This window comes from Astyanax mexicanus, chromosome 15 (assembly GCF_023375975.1).
Source record: "Astyanax mexicanus isolate ESR-SI-001 chromosome 15, AstMex3_surface, whole genome shotgun sequence".
Taxonomy (NCBI): Eukaryota; Metazoa; Chordata; class Actinopteri; order Characiformes; family Acestrorhamphidae; genus Astyanax; species Astyanax mexicanus.
Window position 1 is genome coordinate 16,166,834 of NC_064422.1, and position 17,831 is coordinate 16,184,664.

Genomic DNA, 17,831 nt, shown 5'->3' on the forward strand with positions numbered 1-17,831 from the left:
AACTGAGATATTAAAAAATACAAGACTTTTATCATTTTATTAGATCTGTAACAGAAGTCAATGATCCAGTATGTCATGATACTAATAATAATGCACTCCATATATCTCCATATATTCATGATTAAAGTAAATTAAATGATACTTGACAGATATAATCTATCTCTAGTAGATATGTAATGGAAAACGATATTTTATGGTATAATATTGTTCACGGTATTCAAAAATGTTGGCGATTATTGTGTACAAAACGATATGGCACACCCCTACTCTGGCTTACACTCTGGACACTCAGGGTTCCTCGGTGTAGCGCTGTCTGGTAGCATTAGCCACTAACCCCTAGCAATTAGCCGTGTATGCTAATGCTCCAGCTTAAGTGGAAATCTGTAAATCTCAAGCACTTTACTCACCCAAATAAACAGTTATAAATTAACATCCAGCGCTCATTTGACTTTCCTGACTCATCTGAATTGTTTTTTTTTATTATTTATTTTTTTTAAGAATTACTGTTTTGTTTTCTTGGCAACTGCCCTGTTCCTACTACTAGTTACTCATGTCTCATAAAATGCGCCTTATAATCCGATGGGCCTTATGTATGAAAATAGAACAGAAGTTAAACCTTTATCGATAGTGTTCCTTATAATCCGGTGCGACTTGTACTGCAAAAAATACAATATTCCCCAACACACGTACACGCACACCCATTTGCGCACTTTTAGTAACACTTATCTGCATTGTCGCACCTGTAGTTTGTTTCTTAGGTCTAAATCAGTTGACATTTGTTTACTTGGAGCGTTTGGTTTGTTTTCACACAGGCACAAACCTAAACTCACCAAAATGCGACTTAACAAACCACACGAGCACATTTATTTAGTAACTGTAATAATTATGTGGATAATAAATCAGGTTAAAATGCACCTGAACAGCAGTTCCGCTCAGATCAAATGAATTTATTCGATAGTTGGATCAAGTTTTCACTGCAAACGAACTGCTCCAGAGTTTACTTACAACCAGACAGAGACCACCTGCTTTCTCAGATCTCAGTACAATTGTTTTGGTCTTTACTTGAGTGTAATTTTACTGTTTTCACATCTGCCCTAACAAACCGTACCAAGGGTGCAAAGGAACCAGTCCTTTTTTTAACTGGACCAAAAAGTGCTGGTGTAAAAAAACACCCTTAATCGTTTGGATCATTTAGATTGACCTTACACATGCATACTGTTTGAGTATTGACACTAAAGTATGTGTGTGTGTGTGTGTGTGTGTGTGTGTGTGTGTGTGTGTGTGTGTGTGTGTGTGTGTGTGTTTCTGCCTACAGAGTGATACTTCAGGAGACTATAAGAAGCTGCTGCTGAAGCTGTGTGGAGGAAGTGACTGAGAGAGTGAGGAAGGAAGTCAGACCATCAGATGCCTGCCAATCATCCTCTCACCCACATATCCATGGGCCGCATTAGCTTTAGCTGCACTGGTGCCAAATTAGCATGGGCATTAGCGTCCTATTACCATAGTGGCCCTTAATTTTTTGTTAGCATAACAATGCATGAATATAGATATAGGTAAATATATGTAGATTTATATACAGATATTGCAGAAATTATATATATATACACACACAGTGGTGCATGTATGCGTATTTTGCATTTTTATATTTCTATCCAGTTAGATCAGCTTGTAACCAAAAATGGACCATTTTACGTATGCAATCAACCTTTTTAATTGCTTTATCAAACTTAGAGGACATTCATATGAGTTTTTTAAGACATAAAAATATGTATCATTTTGCATTTGTTTAACTATCTGTTCATTCCTGCTGTCTGTACACTTGCTGGCCAATTTATTGGAAACCCTTTCTTTTGTACTTTCAACACTCTCTGGTGACTTTATTAGAAACCCCTGCCTTGAGTTTCATCTCACTGGCCACTTTATTAGAAACACCAACTATGGACCATCACTTTTTATCATCTTACCAGTTTATAGAAAAGCATTGTAAGTTCTGTCGACTCGGTGGCCACTTTATTGGAAACCCATACCTTAAACTACCACTTTCTGGCCACTTTAACGGAAACCAGTACCTTATTATACCACTCACTGGCCACTTTATTGGAAACCCCTACCTTAGGCTACCACTTCCTGGCCACTTTATCGTAAACCCGTAGCTTATTATACCAATCACCGGCCACTTTATTAGAAACACCAAGTACGTACTATCAAATCTTATCATATCAAGAGTTCATATAAAAGCCTTGTATAGTTTGTCGACTCGCTGGCCACTTTATTGGAAACCCCTGCCTTCAGTTCCTCTCACTGGCCGCTTTATTAGAAACACCTACTATGTACTATCACTGTTTATCATCTTAGTAGTTCATAGAACAGCCTTGTATTGTGTTTTGACTTACTGGCCACTTTATTGGAAACCCCTGCTTTTTTTTTTTTTGTCCCACCAATTGGCCACTTTATTGATAACCCCTACTTTATGCTACCACTTACGGGCCACTTTATTGGAAACCTCTTGATTGTAAGAGCTTTTCTTTTTTTCACTTTATTAGAACCATTTAGCATGTACTATCACTCACTGGCCACTTTATTGTAAACACCTATCTTGTACCTCTGCTCACTGGCCACTTTATTGGAAACCCTTCGATTCATTTTTTTTACAAGACCAGACCATCCAAAGCCTTTGATAATGGCACTGTGCCAGCATGTCTCTTTGTTCATATTTCCATTTTATTCTGCATTCATTCCACTAATTGATTTCTAATTAATAACACTGATTAATATTTTGATACTGGTTTCAGACTTGCTTATTCTTCTTTTCCTAAGTGAACTGCTGGGGTGTAGCTGGTTTGTCCAATAGAGGGCAGCCCAGCTTCTCTGTTCCCAGGCCCGTCTCATTCTCAGTCTCAGGGCTGTAATAACCACTGTGTGCGCCCCCTGCTGGTGTAGTTCTGTACTCTGCTCTGCACACTGTTAACTTAAAGCAGCGGGTTGTGTACTAATTCTGTGTGTGTGTGTGTGTATGTGTGTGTTCTTTCACCTGGCTCTGATGAAGAAGAGTTTCGAGAGTGAGGAAGAATAAAACCTCTTCGCTCTTAAACGCTGTGACAGACTCCTTCATTGACTGTTACACTTCTGTGTTCTCTTGTACTGTATGGTGTATCATGTCCTGCTTTTGTTGGAGTAACTGTCTTTACTGACCAGGTAGGGATTTGTGCATGATGTGTTCCAGCATTGGAGTGTGGATTTGACTGCATTCAGCAACAAGAGAAGCATTAGTGAGGTCAGGATTTTGAATAAGCATCATCTCACTCTCATCCTCAACTCCCCAAATGCACAAACACAGCTTGTCTGATCCCTGAGGGGAGAAACTTCCAATAGAATAGGACTCTCCGGTGTGGGATAGAGGGGTATAAATCCCCAGTATTGAGCTGTGGAGCAGTGGAACTGTGTTCTCTGTTATGATGGAGCTCCAACCAATAATTCGAGGGTGAGTTGGGGAGTCGAGGATGGCGCTGGATGGGAGTCAAAACATGTATTGTCCAATATCTTGACTTTAAATCAGGATAAACTTGTTTTAATAACCTTGATAAAACAGTATGTTTGAGTGAAAAGCAGGGAATAAAACAAATATGTAAATATTAAAATAACATTTTCTGCACATTTAACACACAGTGGCACAAAGAAGGATTTGCCCCCCTCCAAATGTCCTTTGTTTTTTGCATTTTTGTCATTTTTACCTTTTTTCAGATTTTAACTTTAATATCAGAAAACATATAAATATAAAAAGCACTTTTTAAATGATGATTTCATTTATTAAGGTAAAAAGAGAAAATCGATTTCCCTACTAACCACAACCAGGCCTGATTTCTGCCAGACCTGTAGGATCAAGAAATCACTTAAATAGAACCTGTCTGACAACGTGAAGCAGCTAAAAGATCTTAAAATGCAACATCTATGACCTCTATCAGTCTGGAAAAGGTTAAAAAGTCATTTCTAAAGCTTTAGGACTCCAGCAGACCACAGTCAGAGCTATTATTCACAAATGGAGAAAACATGGAACAGTAGTGAACCTTCCCAGTAATCGCTGTGCAACCAAGATTATTCCAAAAGGGCATGAACAACTCATCCAGGAGGTCACAAAAGAACCCAGAACACCATTTAAAGAAGAAAATTGTATGCATGGGAGAGTTCCAAGGCAAAAACTACTGCTGACCAAAAAGAACAACAACTTTCACATTTGCCAAAAAATCTTGTTGATCCCCAGGACTTTGGGTAAATATTATTTAAACTGACAAGACAAAAGTAGAACCTTTTGGAATGTGCGTTTTTTGCAGCAGCAGAACAATGATCTGAAGCACACAAGCAAGTCCACCTCTGAAAGACTTTAAAACAAACACAAAGCAAGGGGTTTTGGAGTGGCCTAGTCAAAGTTTGATTGAGATGCTGTGGCTGATCTTAAAATGATGTTATGTAATAACAAAAGTTTGGGAGAAGGACCACGCCCGAACTCTACGTTCTAACTCCACCCCGTATCAATCAACCGTCCTATAAATACCTCCCCTAACTAACTATCTCTCGTGACGAAAGTTCGCAACCCACCTCCTCCCCAACAACCCCCTTTTTCTACTCTTCCACTTCTCATCAAATAAAAAGGGGGGGATATAACTGCACGCTTCTTCAAGCACGCAGTTCAGAACTCCAGCCCAAATTTCCCTGAGTTCCCTCCCCTTTTTCCTTCTTCTTTCTCTACTTCTTTAGGCGTGGTCCGCACTTAGCAAACAGGATGTTTATGTGAAAGAAAATAAAAATAAAAAAAACTCTTAAGAGTGGCACAACCAAGTTTTTAGGTTTAGTGGGTAAACACTTTTTCACACAGGAGTAGATTGGTTTGAATAGTTATTTTTCCTTTAATAAATAAAATGATCATTTAAAAATGATTTTTATATTTACTCAGGTTATCTTCATTTAATATTAAAGTTTATTGAATAATCAGAAAAATATCAGTAGGACAAAAATGCAACAATAAAAGAAATTGTAGAGGGGAAAATCCTTGCATGAGCAGAAGTGTAGAAGTGTGTGTGTGTGTATTTATTTGTTTTAATAGTATACATATTTCTGTAGTAAAACTGGAGCATCAGGCTCACTGTCTGAGTCCGTCTGCCCTGGCTCTGATCAATAGTGTCTGAGTATTGATTGACACTGATGCAGTATTTGGGTTAGTGTTAGCATTAGCATGTTCATTAGATCTGAACTCCCAATAAATGATTGATTATATCTGTTTTAAAATATAAATTAATATATTAATTGATCCCAACCTTGAAAAAAAAATATTTTAGGGAGGTAGCTGGGTAGCTTTTAAATTAAGGTTTTTATTTTATTATTTGATTGAGGGAGAAAAAATCTAACCGGACCTACATGGCCGTGGTTTATCATAGTTATCAATTAAGAAATCACCTAAACAGGACCTGCCTGAAAAAGCGAAGTAGACAAAAAGATACTCAAAAGCTAAACATCATGCCAATATCCAGTGAAATTTAGGAACAGATGAGAAAGGAATTGAGATCTATCAGTCTGGAAAAGGTTATAAGCCTTTTCTATTTTTTGGGGGGCTCCAGCCAACCACAGTGAGAGCCATTATCCACAAATGCTGAAAACATAAAAGAGTGGTGAACCTTCCCAGGATTGGCTGGCCAACCAAAACTACCCCAAGAGTGCAGTGATTACTCATCCAAGAGGTCACAAAAGACCCCACAACTACTTTCAAAGAACTACAGGTCTCATTTGCCTCAGTTAAGATCAGTATTCATGACTCCACCATAGGAAAGAGACTGGGCAAACATGGACTGCATGGCAGAGTGCCAAGACGAAAACCACTGCTGAGCAAAAAGAACATCTCAAATTTGCCAGAAAACATCTTGATGATCCCCAAGATATTTGGGAAAATACTCTGTGCACTGACGAGACAAAAGTTGAACTTTTTGGAAGGTGTGCGGCCCAGTATATCTGCCCTAAAAGTAACACCACATTTCAGAAAAAGAACATCCTACCTACAGTAAAACATGGTGTTGGTAGTGTGATGGTCTGGAGCTCTTTTGCTGCTTCAGGACCTGCGAGACTTGCTGTGATAAATGGAACCATGACTTCCACTGTTTACCACAAAGTCCTGAAGGAGAATGTTTGGCCATCTGTTCGTGACCTCAAGCTGAAATGAATTTGGGTTCTGCAGCAGGACAATGACCCAAAACACACCAGTAAGTCCACCTCTGAATGGTTGAAGAAAAACAAAGTTCTGATCTGAATTGTATTGAGATGCTGTGGTATGATCTTCAAAAGGTGGTTCATGCTCGAAAACCCTTATTTACAGAATTACAACAATTCTTTAAAGAAAAGTGGAGCCAAAAATAATCCACAACGCTGTAAAAGACTCATTGCAAGTTACTGCAAACGCTGGATTGCAGTTGTTGCTGCTAAGGGTGGAACAACCAGTTATTAGGTTTAGGGCCAAACACTTTTTTAAAACAGGGTCATTTTCTCCCCTCATAATAAAAAACTGCATATATGTGTGTATATGTGTGTGTGTATATATATATATATATATATATATATATATATATATATATTGGGTTTAGTATTCTAATATATATATATATATATATATATATATATATATATATATATATATATATATATATATATATATATATATATATATATATATATATATATATATACATAAAATGCAGTTTTTTAAATGTAATTGTAGGTGTGTGTGTGTGTGTGTTTTGGATTTCACACTGTATGAACAGAGATCACTCATGTAAAACTTGCCCTATATGAACACACACATGCACACACATCTCTCCTGTGGGCGCTGATTTGTTGAGCTGTGTTCTGATTCGTGCAAAATAAATGTGTGTGTGTGTGTGTGTGTTGGGGGAGGTGTTTGTGAATTTTATAGAGCAGAATAATAACAAACTGTGACGCTGCTACGTATGAAAAATGCACAACCCTGAATCCTGTGTTGTGATTCATCCTTAACCACCCCCTCCTAGTGCAGGACCAGAATTCCCAATTTCCATCCAACAACAATCTGTTAAATAGAGTTAATTACAGGTAGACACTCTCACTGACTTTATGTTTATTTGGGTTTAGTATTCTAATGTTATATAGAGTAATTTGCAGGTAGACACTCTCACTGAACACTGACTTTATGTTTTTTTTTTGGGTTTAGTATTATAATAAAGTTAATTACTGGTAGACCTTCACTGAACACTGACTATATATACTTAATGTTACTTATCCTTTATTGTCTTCCTTTCACCCTTTCACCTTCCTGGTCCCCTCAGGACCACCACAGACCTGGTATTATTTGGGTGGTGGGTCAGTCTCAGCCGACCCCATCATTTATATAAATATTTATATATTTATATAAAGTACATATTTTATATGTATATGTGGTGTGCAAAATTATTTGCCCACCACAGATTTCTTAATTTTTGCTTTTTTGTTGTACTTTTTGTATATTTTTCTTTAATATCAGACAAAGATAAACTGATTAAATTAAAAAAAGCATTTTTAAATGATAATTTTAATTATTAAAGAAAAAAACTATCCAATCTAGCCCTGTGTGAAAAAGAGTTTGCCTCCTAAATCTAATAACTTGGTTGTGTCACCCTTGGCAGCAACAACTGCAATAAAGCTTTACCGACAACTGGCAGCGAGTCTCTGTGGAGGAATTTTGTTCCAGTCTTCTTTACAGAATTTTTAATTCAGATACATTGGAGGGTTTTCGAGATAAACTTCCTGTTTCAGACCGTGCCACAGCATCTCAATCAGAATTTGAATAGGCCACTCCAAAATTTTCACTCAGTTTTTTAAGCCATTTAGAGGTGGACATGTTTGTGTATTTTGGGTCATTGTCCTGGTGCACAACCCAAGTACGCCAGAGCTTGAGGTCATGAACAGATGACCGGTTATTCTCCTTCAGGATTGGCTGGTAAACAGCAGAATTCCAGGTTCCATCTATTACAGCAAGTTGTCCAGACCCTGAAGCAGTAAAGCAGCCCCAGACCATCACACTACCACCATGTTTTACATTCAGAATGACGTTCTTTTTCTAATATTATGTGTCTGTTTTACACCACATGTAACAGGACACAAAAGTTCCACTTTTGTCGCGTCAGGAATTCTCCCATGGATACCATTTTCAACCAGTCTCTTTCTACTTATTGAATCATTAACACTGACCATAACTGAGGCAAAGTGAGACCTGCAGTTCTTTAAATGTTGTTCTGGATTATTTTGTGACCTCCTAAATGAGTTGTCCATGCCCTTTTGGAGTAATTTCGGTCGGCCGGCCACTTCTGGTAAGGTTTACAGGTGTTACGTGTTTTCTCCGTTTGTGAATAATAGCTCGCACTGTGGTTCCCAAGACTTTAGAAAATACTTTTTAGCCTTTTCCAGACTGACAGATAGTCAATGACTTTGTTTTCTGATCTGTTTTTGAATTTCTTCATAATGTGTTGTTTTTTGAGATCTTTTAGTTGCTTCATGTTGTCAGACAAGTTCTATTTAAATAATTTCTTGATTCTACAGGTCTGAGAGTAATTAAGTCTGGTTGTGGTTAGTAGTAAAGTTGAAGACTCAAAAAAAAAAAAAATAAGAATCACAGTTAATTTATAGGGGTCAAACACCTTTTCACACATGATTGTTTTTTTCCATTAATAAATAAAATCATAATTTAAAAAGTGCATTTTATATTTAATCAGGTTATTTTTGTCTGGTTTTGAAGTTTGTTTAATAATTAAAAAAGCAAAAACACAAGAAATCTGTAGGATAGCAAAATTTTTATATATATATATATATATATATATATATATATATATATATATATATATATATATATATATATATATAAATTCTTATATTTTATATTATAAAATGTTTATTTTTACTTCTTTTTTGAAACTTTTATTCAAACAATTACTACAACTAAAAAAAATAATAAATAGTTATGCTGAGTTAATGTAAAAATAAATACATATTCGGAAAATAAATCGTTTAAATGTTATTAAAAGTTTTTTAAACCATCTCTCGCTCCGCCTATTTTGCCCATATGTGTCGCTTACTCCGAAGTCCCGCCTCCTTTTCTCTAACTTGGTCACGGCTCCGTGTTTTGATTGGCGGTCGGTTCTGGCCCGTGATTGGCTGAGACATGGCGGAGCGCCCACAGGCTTTCAGGGCAACACTTGGGAGAGTGCGGGGAGTTTAGTGTAAAAAGTGTTAAAACTCGGTGTTTTCGGGGCTGTTTTCGCGCCGGGAGCAGCTTTAGAATTTCATGGAGGATTTGGGAGGAGTTTTGAGAAGGAAAAGCGGTAAAATGTGAAGGTTTGGTGAAGTTTCGCGGCCGTGTGTTTCTTTCTATACGGCGCAGTGCTGGGGAACAAACATGGCCTCTGGAGTTGGTGGAACTGTGAGATGGAGAGCTGCTGCTGGGCTCTGGGTCTCCAGGCTTCAGTGTGTGTTCTAGACTCTGGTGAAGGAAGCTTCTGGAGGAGGAGGAGGAGAAGGGTTTGGGGCTGAAGCGAGGAGCGGCGAGACTGGAGGAGATATGGATCAGAAACAGAAGGAGCTGATGGAGGAGTGGAACCACAGGCTGGTGGAGGGAGAGCAGGTCGTGGATAGAGGTGAGGAGAAGGGTTAACAACACTCTGAGTCCAATAACAGTCTTAATATAATGCAGTCATTACTCAATTAGGAGAAAAGTTCGTTAAAGTTCATATAAAGTATGTATGTATTGAGTTCATCCTGTTGTAGAACTGGTACATAATACAAATACGTATTTGGACAGTGGCTTGTTGTTTTCTTAGGTTAACACTTTCTTAACACAGCCTTTCAGTGAGTTCAGTTACACTAAGACTTTTTATTTCTATAGAATTCATTTTTTCCATAGTAGAAAGCAATAACATTGTGTTCAAACACGTAACTGCTATTGTGTGTTCAGTGTGTGTAACTGCATGTGTACATATATCCATATATACAGTTCTGGAAAAATCTTTTTCTATTTATAGATATATGTTTGAGTAAAATTAACATTGTTGTTTTATTCTATAAACTACGGAAAACATTTCTCCCAAATTCCAAATAAAAATATTGTCATTTACAGCATTTATTTTTTTAGAAAATGAGAAATGGCTGCAATAACAAAAAAAGATGCAGAGCTTTCAGACCTCAAATAATGCAAAGAAAACAAGTTCAAATTCATAAAGTTTTAAGAGTTCAGAAATCAATATTTGGTGGAATAACTTTTTTTAATCACAGTTTTCATGTATCTTGGCATGTTCTCCTTACACTCTGCTTTTGGATCAACTTTTTGCCTTCACTCCTGGTGCAAAAAATTAAGCAGTTCAGCTTGGTTTGATGGGTTATGATCATCCATCTTCCTCTTGGTTATATTCCAGAGGTTTTCAATTTGGTAAAATCAATGTACGTGGTCTCATTTCTTTCCAGAGCTGTATATACTTACATAGATTTATATTACATAGTTACATACATACCTACGTACAAACATATATGCATATACTTGTGCATCTCCAAAAATTTGAATATCATTGAAAAGTGAATTACTTTAGTTCAGTAATTCAGTTAAAAATGGGAAACTCCTATATTTTATAGATGTATTACACACAGAGTGATCTATTTTCATTGTTGATTATTTTTGCTTACAGACAAAGAAAACCCAAAAATCAGTGTCTCAGAAAATTAGAACAAAATTACAACTTTTTCTGGTGTTGACAGTTTGCTAATTCCTGCTGCAAAATAAAATCTGCATCTTCATGAAAGTTCTCAGTAGTGGGAAGCATGAAGTGCTATAAGATTTTCAGAGAACACACTGCGTTTATTTCTATGTTTACTACGTATTTTTAAATAAATTTCTTTATAATATAGCTACATAGAATTTGAGTTTCTCCTGCTGTAGCTTCAACAACTTGGAACATCCAACCTCAACATTCCTGAACATAAAGCTACTTCTTTGATCTCAGCTAAATTCATACAGTAAGTACGTCTGTGTGAAGCTACCATGTTTTGCGGGTGTGTACTAGCTAGCCTGGCTTTTGTACTGTATATCATAATATGTCAGGGATAAGTGCACTAATACACTAACATGGTCCATACATGTAACACAGTAAACTGAAATACATATATTGAACTAAACAAATACATGGAATTCTATAAATAATATGATAAATATAACAAACTATTTATAATATTATAATAAATGATGAGAGTTTCAGTATTATCAAACTATTTTGTTATATGTTGTAATAAGATATTTCTAAAACTCTAATGTGCTTATACTGTTTTCTGTAGAAATATAATAATATTAATTTAGAATATAAAAAGCAGAAATGTTCTGTTATGATACTATAGTATTTATAAAAGTACTGAGTTAATGTATGATACTAATAATACATGCTACTTATAATAATAAGCAATTAACAACTATGTTCTGTCACACTATAATAAGCTAATTACGTTATAATATGGTATAAAAGCCATTTTCTATCAATAATTTTGCAGTTACATAGTTACAAAAAAAAAAATATATATATATATATATATATATATAATCATTTACCATAATAGGAAGAGAGTCAAAGGTTCTGATGAAGGTGAATCTGGAGCTCAGATGTCTACAGAATGCTGATTGGTGGAAACTGGACTGGTGTCCTGTGAAAGGAGTAACTGGACCAGTGTATATTATCTTGCTGATGTGCAGTGTGTGGATCTGGGTGGGGAACTCTGTACTGGAGTCCAGTTTGTCCAGTTTGCTGATGATCCTGCTCTAGCACACAGCTAACCCTGCTAATTATCTAGTGAGTTGAATCAGATGTGCTTCAACTGGAGAATCACCAAACTGTGAGAACTCCGGTGCTCCAGGACTGGAGATCTCCACCCTGCAGTCGAGGCAGATGTGTTGATCGTTTGTGTTTACAGCAGTGTGTGATTTGGAAGCTGCTTAAATACGCTTAACGTATTTTTCACACTTTAAGATGATTTAATTTTCCCAAAAATCTTCAGTGCACCTTATAATTCAGTGAGCCTTAGAGGTGAGCAATGTCGGCCTGGCTAGCACTGCTGGAGCAGTTTTGGCATTACCTTCTAACCGCCCTAAGTGCTAGCTCTTTTGCCGTTAGGAGATGAGTATTTCACACTGTTGCTTGCATGTTTATTCTTTAAGGCTGATATTTGATACCCAAGCCCTAATATCAAGATTCATTTGTTTTATAATATCGTCTAGCCCTGACTCCAATTATTCAATTGCAGTAATTTTTATTCAAGCTATTCTACACTTCATCCAATTAAACATTTGCTTCGTTAGGGGTGCGCCATATCGTATCGTACGCAATAATATCGCCCAAATTTTTGAATATCGTGATTGATATTATACCCTGAAATATCATTCCATATCACCCACCCCTAATTATCACATCGGGTACTACTTTTTTTAGCAAAAGAATAATTCAAACTGTTCTCATTTCCCATTATATATCTACTAGAGACAGATTATATCTGTCCAGTATCATTTATTTTACTTTAATCCTGGATATATGGAGATGTTTGGGGAGCATTATTAGTATCATGACACTCTGGATCATTGACTTCTTCTGTTACAAATCTGATAAAATTCTTGTATTTTAAAAAAAAAAAAATTTATGTCAGTTAGGTTTGTGCCATAGCATATCATATGCAATAAATCAAATTTAATTTTCATTTTTCAGTTGCAATAGTATATTCTTGAAATAATTTTTTTAATTCAGTGTTTATCGCTATCACAAAAATATCATAAAATATTGTGATATTATTTTAGGGCCATATCGCCCTCCCCATCCAGGATTAAAGTAAAATAAATGATACTGAACAGATATAATCTGTCTCTATTAGATATATAATAGAAAATGAGAACAGTGTGAATTTTTCTTTTGCTAAAAACAGTAAAAAAGTAGAACCCTGATGTGATAATTATGGGTGAGTGATATGGCACGATATTTCAGGGTATAATATCGTTTATGTATTCAAAAATGTGACTTCAGCACAGATACAGTGTGTTGGCAGTTTGAAGAAAAATGAAGTGTAAATGAATGTTTACAAGTAGAGTCAGACTTTAGAGCACTTTGACATGTTTACCTTGCTGTGTGTGTTCTCCTTGCTTCGCATATTTGTTTAAAAAATAAGCACAGATTTTTTTTATTATTTCTTTTTTTTTTTTTTTTAAAGAGACTTTTTGTACCAAGACATTTTGATCGACACTTTCGGTGTCAAATTTCGGTTACCAGCTCTAATATCAGTTTCGCTCATTTATTCAAGTGCAGTGATTTTTATTCAAGCCGTTCTACACTTCTTTATCCAACGAAACAGTTGCTTCAGTGCATTTTTATGATGAAATTCACAATATGTGTATCATTTTTTTATCATACAATAATAAAATTGGTATATTGCCCAGCTCTACCCCTAATCCACCTGATCTGACCTGAGCTCAGCGGTTGTGGTTATCTGGCTCTGAATCCGTTATGTGAGGTGTGTTTCTGCACAGCACACGCAGGTTCTGCAGAGATCCAGTCCGGACCAGTGCCGGGGACCGCCGCACTGGAGCTTACGCTCAGGAATGTACTGGTTTGCGGCTTTGCAGAAACGACATCTGGCGCATTAATTGTGGTCAACCGACTGAACATACCGAGAGTGAGAGGGGGATAGTGGGAGGGGGTCGGGGGTTGTAGGGATGGGGGGGCGGGGTTAAACATGCAGAAATGATAGAGCTGAACACTAAGACCTCCTGCAGGATCAGGAGCGGGACGGTTGCATCCAGTAGGATGAAGATTATTGTGTTTGGCTTGTCATCAGATTCTCCAGAACAGCACTACTGTTCAAACTGTTAGTGTGATCTATATCTATATGGACTGAACAGGCCATTTGTCACGTGAAGTTTCGGTTTCATCTTTTCCAGCATCACAGGAGCTATCAATCAGAAAAGAATAGAACTATCTGGAGCAAAAAATCAAATATGAACCTAATAGCACTATGCATAAAGCTATAGTAATGTTATAAAGACTGACCTTCTGTTCATCCCAGGAACAACAGGAACAACATGTCTTCACCACAATCTCTCCATCCCTTTTGAGAACTCACTGGTCACTTTATCAGCAGAAACATAAAGCCTTGGTGAGGTAATGGATGACCATTTATCATTCTCAAGCCATGTTGCAAATCTGACTCAGTCATGCAGATTTCTCTTGTATAACATCCGAAAAATTCGACCGTTTCTCTCTCAGGAAGCCACTTAGATGCTTGTGCAGTCTCTTGTCATCTCAAGCCTTGACTACCGCAACTCTCTATTGGATGAGCTTCCACTGCAAGTCACCAAAACCCTGCAACTAGTTCAGAATTAGCGGCAGCACGACTCTTCTTCAATCTTCCGAAGTTCAGTCATGTGGCTCCTTTGCTGCCTTCCCGCCATTTGGCTTCCTTTTGCTGCTCGCATCAAATTCAAAACTCTAACACTGGCCTACAGCTTCTTCCTACTTGATGGCAATAATGGTCAAAGCCAGATCTGTACCAAGAGCTCTTAGAGCTTCTATTACAGCTCGGCTTGAACCACCATCCCTCAAAACCAACATAAAACAAACATCCCGACTCTTGACTGTGCTAGAGGACCAAGGTGGTGGAATGAACTTCCACTGGGTGTCAGAGTCACAGCAGAGTCACTCACAGTCTTCAAACGCCGACTGAGGACTCATCTTTTTTTTTTTTTTTTTTTTAAAGTTCTTAAACTAATCTTTAATAATAATAAAAAAATTCTCATAGGGTTTTAAACATCATCAAGCCTTGTGTATCTCTTGATCCGAGTCTCTACAAACTAGCTAAGGATATTTTGAAGTAAACAACAAAGCACTGTTGTAAGTCACTCTGCATGAGGGCGTCTGCTAAATACCTTAAATGTAAATGTTAATAATGGGGTATAATGTGCCCCCAGCATTGAGCTGTGGAGCAGTTTAAGAGCTGTGTCCTATGGAATGATGAAGCTCTGTTCAATACTTTTGAGTTAGGAAGACTTGGGCAGTCGTGAACATAAAGGGGTGATGATCTGATCATCCAACATCCTGACCTCACAAAAAGTCCTTACTGGCTCTTTTTGCTGAATACGATCAAATCCCTAAAATTTAAAACTATAATCTCCAAGAAGTCTTTTGTGCACAGTAGAAACAGTTACTCCCACAAAAGCAGGATGAACTCCCTTCAGGATCAGAAATCTAGTAGGTCTCCCAATACTTTTGTCCCTATATTGGAGCTAAGTGATGCCACAGCCATCTGTAAGTAAGCCTCAATGAGAGACACTTTTGCCATAACATTAAATCCATCTGTGATTGGATGACTGATGTTTTGGAGATGTTTTGGTGAAGTTCTACCCAATCAGGCCTTGTTGGGTGTTCCTGGTATGCAGTAGTCAGTATTTTATCTACTAAAACTGCTCCAACTATGGACAACTTGAGTCAATGGGCACCCAAGGCTTTTTTTATTGATGCTCAATGAGGTTTTACCCACCTTACAACATACAGATCTTAAAGGATCTGCTGACATTTTAGTCTTTTTTTTTTAGGACAAAATAACATCCAATCCATGCACTAACGGATCAGAGCTGATTTGGGGGTATGACTAAATAAAGGGGCTGAACTAAATAGATGATGGCTGATTGGTACTGTGTATTGGCATTGGGTGGAAAAAGCTATCATGGGAATTAAAAGGCTGTGCTAAATGGAGCAGAATTATTCAATACTGCTGACGTTAAACGTGCTAATGACATCCATCAGTAACCATTTAGATGATGTTTAGTGGTTATCTGGAGCATCACATGTCCAGGAACCTGTGGAACAGAAAGACTGTCCCTGCTGTGTCCCACAGCTGCGGGCTCTTTCATTATGCCTGTCTGTAAATGGTTTTCTGAGAGTGAGTGTGGATTCAGAGGGATGGAGCTGACTGACCACAGTGTTAATTGATCACCATCAGCTTTCTCTTAATAAACCAGTGTAAGGCCATGTTCACACCTGGTGGTGTTATGAGTCCTGAGTGATGCACGAAGTACAGGAGTGAACGGAATACAGTGCTTCTTGAGGAGCATCCTAATCAGATCACTCAAAGCACAGTCTACAATAAAGCAGTAAAGAACGGATGTTTAATATTATTAGCTTTTATCTTTAAGGATGCACTAATGTGAGAATTATATGCCAATGCCGATATCCAATATTACACAAAGAAAAGTCAGTTTTAACATTTATTTGCTTTGACTATCAGTAAATTCTGCGTTTCATTTGTAAATCAAGGGAGAAGAGTCCGGAGGAAGAGTGGAGAGACGCACAGTTTAAGCTGCTTAAGGTCTAGTGTGAAGTTTCCACCAATCAGTGATGGATTGGAGAGACATGTCATCTGCTGGTGTTGATCCACTGTGTTGTATTAAGTCCAAAGTCAGTGCAGTGTTTTCCCACAAAATCTTACAGCGCTTCCCTCTGCTGACCACCTTTATAGAGAGGTGGATTTAATTTTCCAGCAGGAAAATATAATATTCAAATTTTCTGAGACACTAATTTTTGGGTTTTCATTGGCTGTAAGCCATAATCATCAACAATAAAATAAATAAACACTTAAAATAGATCACTCTGTGTGTAATACGTCTATATATAATGTGTTTCATATTTTGAACTGAAATTACTAAAATAAAGTAACTTTTCAATGATATTCAAATTTTTTAGATGCACCTGTACTTGGGATGTCCCCGATTTCCAATCACGTGATCAGATCGGGCACATCCCATGTATATTTCTCAAAGTTTCAAAATCGGGTGGAAAAGATTCATCTCACTCATGTTTTAAAAATGTAATGTTAGGTTGTTACTCCACATGTTCACTATAGTCTTCTGCATGCATGAGGTGAGAATGCCCATGCTTTGAGTGTGTTTGCGGCCGCTCGCTCTGTCACACAGTTCATCAACACTGATTTATGAACGATTAGCACAGACGCTCATCCAGCAAGCTAGATGTTGAGCCATGCTCTTCTTTCATCCCATCCACTCTTCATTTTCCTCCAAACTATCGACACAGGGTCACTGTGCTGAAGACTCTCAGCCTCTCTTTCCCTCTCTCTCAAACACACACACACACACTAGGGCTGCAACGGTTAGTCGATTTAATCGACAATGTCGATTATTTAAATTTGTCGACTACAAATTTCATTGTGGAGATGGGTAAATGACTCACTTACACAGTTTACACTCAACTTAGTTTGTGTCTCCAAAAGTGCCCAAACACAACAGATTACATATTTAATCAATACATATCTGTATTTTCCACGTTTAAACAACGTTCAGATATTTAAATGCTATTTAAATCTCATGTGCTGCTGTTTCTATCGTTTTTAGAGATGGCATAAATAATCGTTGACTAATCAAAAAAAATTATCGTCAGATTAGTCGACTACCAAAATAATAATTAGGTGCAGCCCTAACACGCACGCGCACACTCAAACTTTTCTCTTTCCAAGTTGCAATATGCAAAAGAAATCCTAATCTTAATATGGAGTTACACTAGCATTTATTTTCTCCTTAAATCTCTCAGTTCAACTCAGTAACACAGAGAAATACAATATTTTACTTTAAAAATCATTTAAACTACCCTGATATATTATATTACATTAGTGTGAATCTAGTCTGCCAGGCCTAAACCACACTATTCTCTCTCTCCCAAAAACAGAACTATCAGCATTTAAAAAAAAAAAATCATGGTCTTAAT

The 17,831-nt window shown here is 37.1% G+C and overlaps 2 protein-coding genes across 3 annotated transcripts in view; both read left to right on the forward strand.

Moving 5' to 3' along the window:
• Positions 1-3,091, forward strand: part of anxa11b (annexin A11b) — a 31,110-nt gene extending 28,019 nt beyond the window's left edge. The window contains exon 15 of the mRNA XM_022686657.2: positions 1,316-3,091. Coding sequence (XP_022542378.2) covers positions 1,316-1,375 — 60 coding nt within the window. The 3' untranslated portion in view covers positions 1,376-3,091. The remainder of the gene's footprint in view (positions 1-1,315) is intronic.
• Positions 3,092-9,188: 6,097 nt separating this feature from the next.
• Positions 9,189-17,831, forward strand: part of LOC103044799 (disks large homolog 5) — a 55,475-nt gene continuing 46,832 nt past the window's right edge. For both annotated transcript variants that reach the window (XM_049464505.1, XM_049464506.1), the window contains exon 1: positions 9,189-9,680. In XM_049464505.1, the coding sequence (XP_049320462.1) occupies positions 9,605-9,680 (76 nt within the window). In that variant the 5' untranslated portion in view covers positions 9,189-9,604. The remainder of the gene's footprint in view (positions 9,681-17,831) is intronic.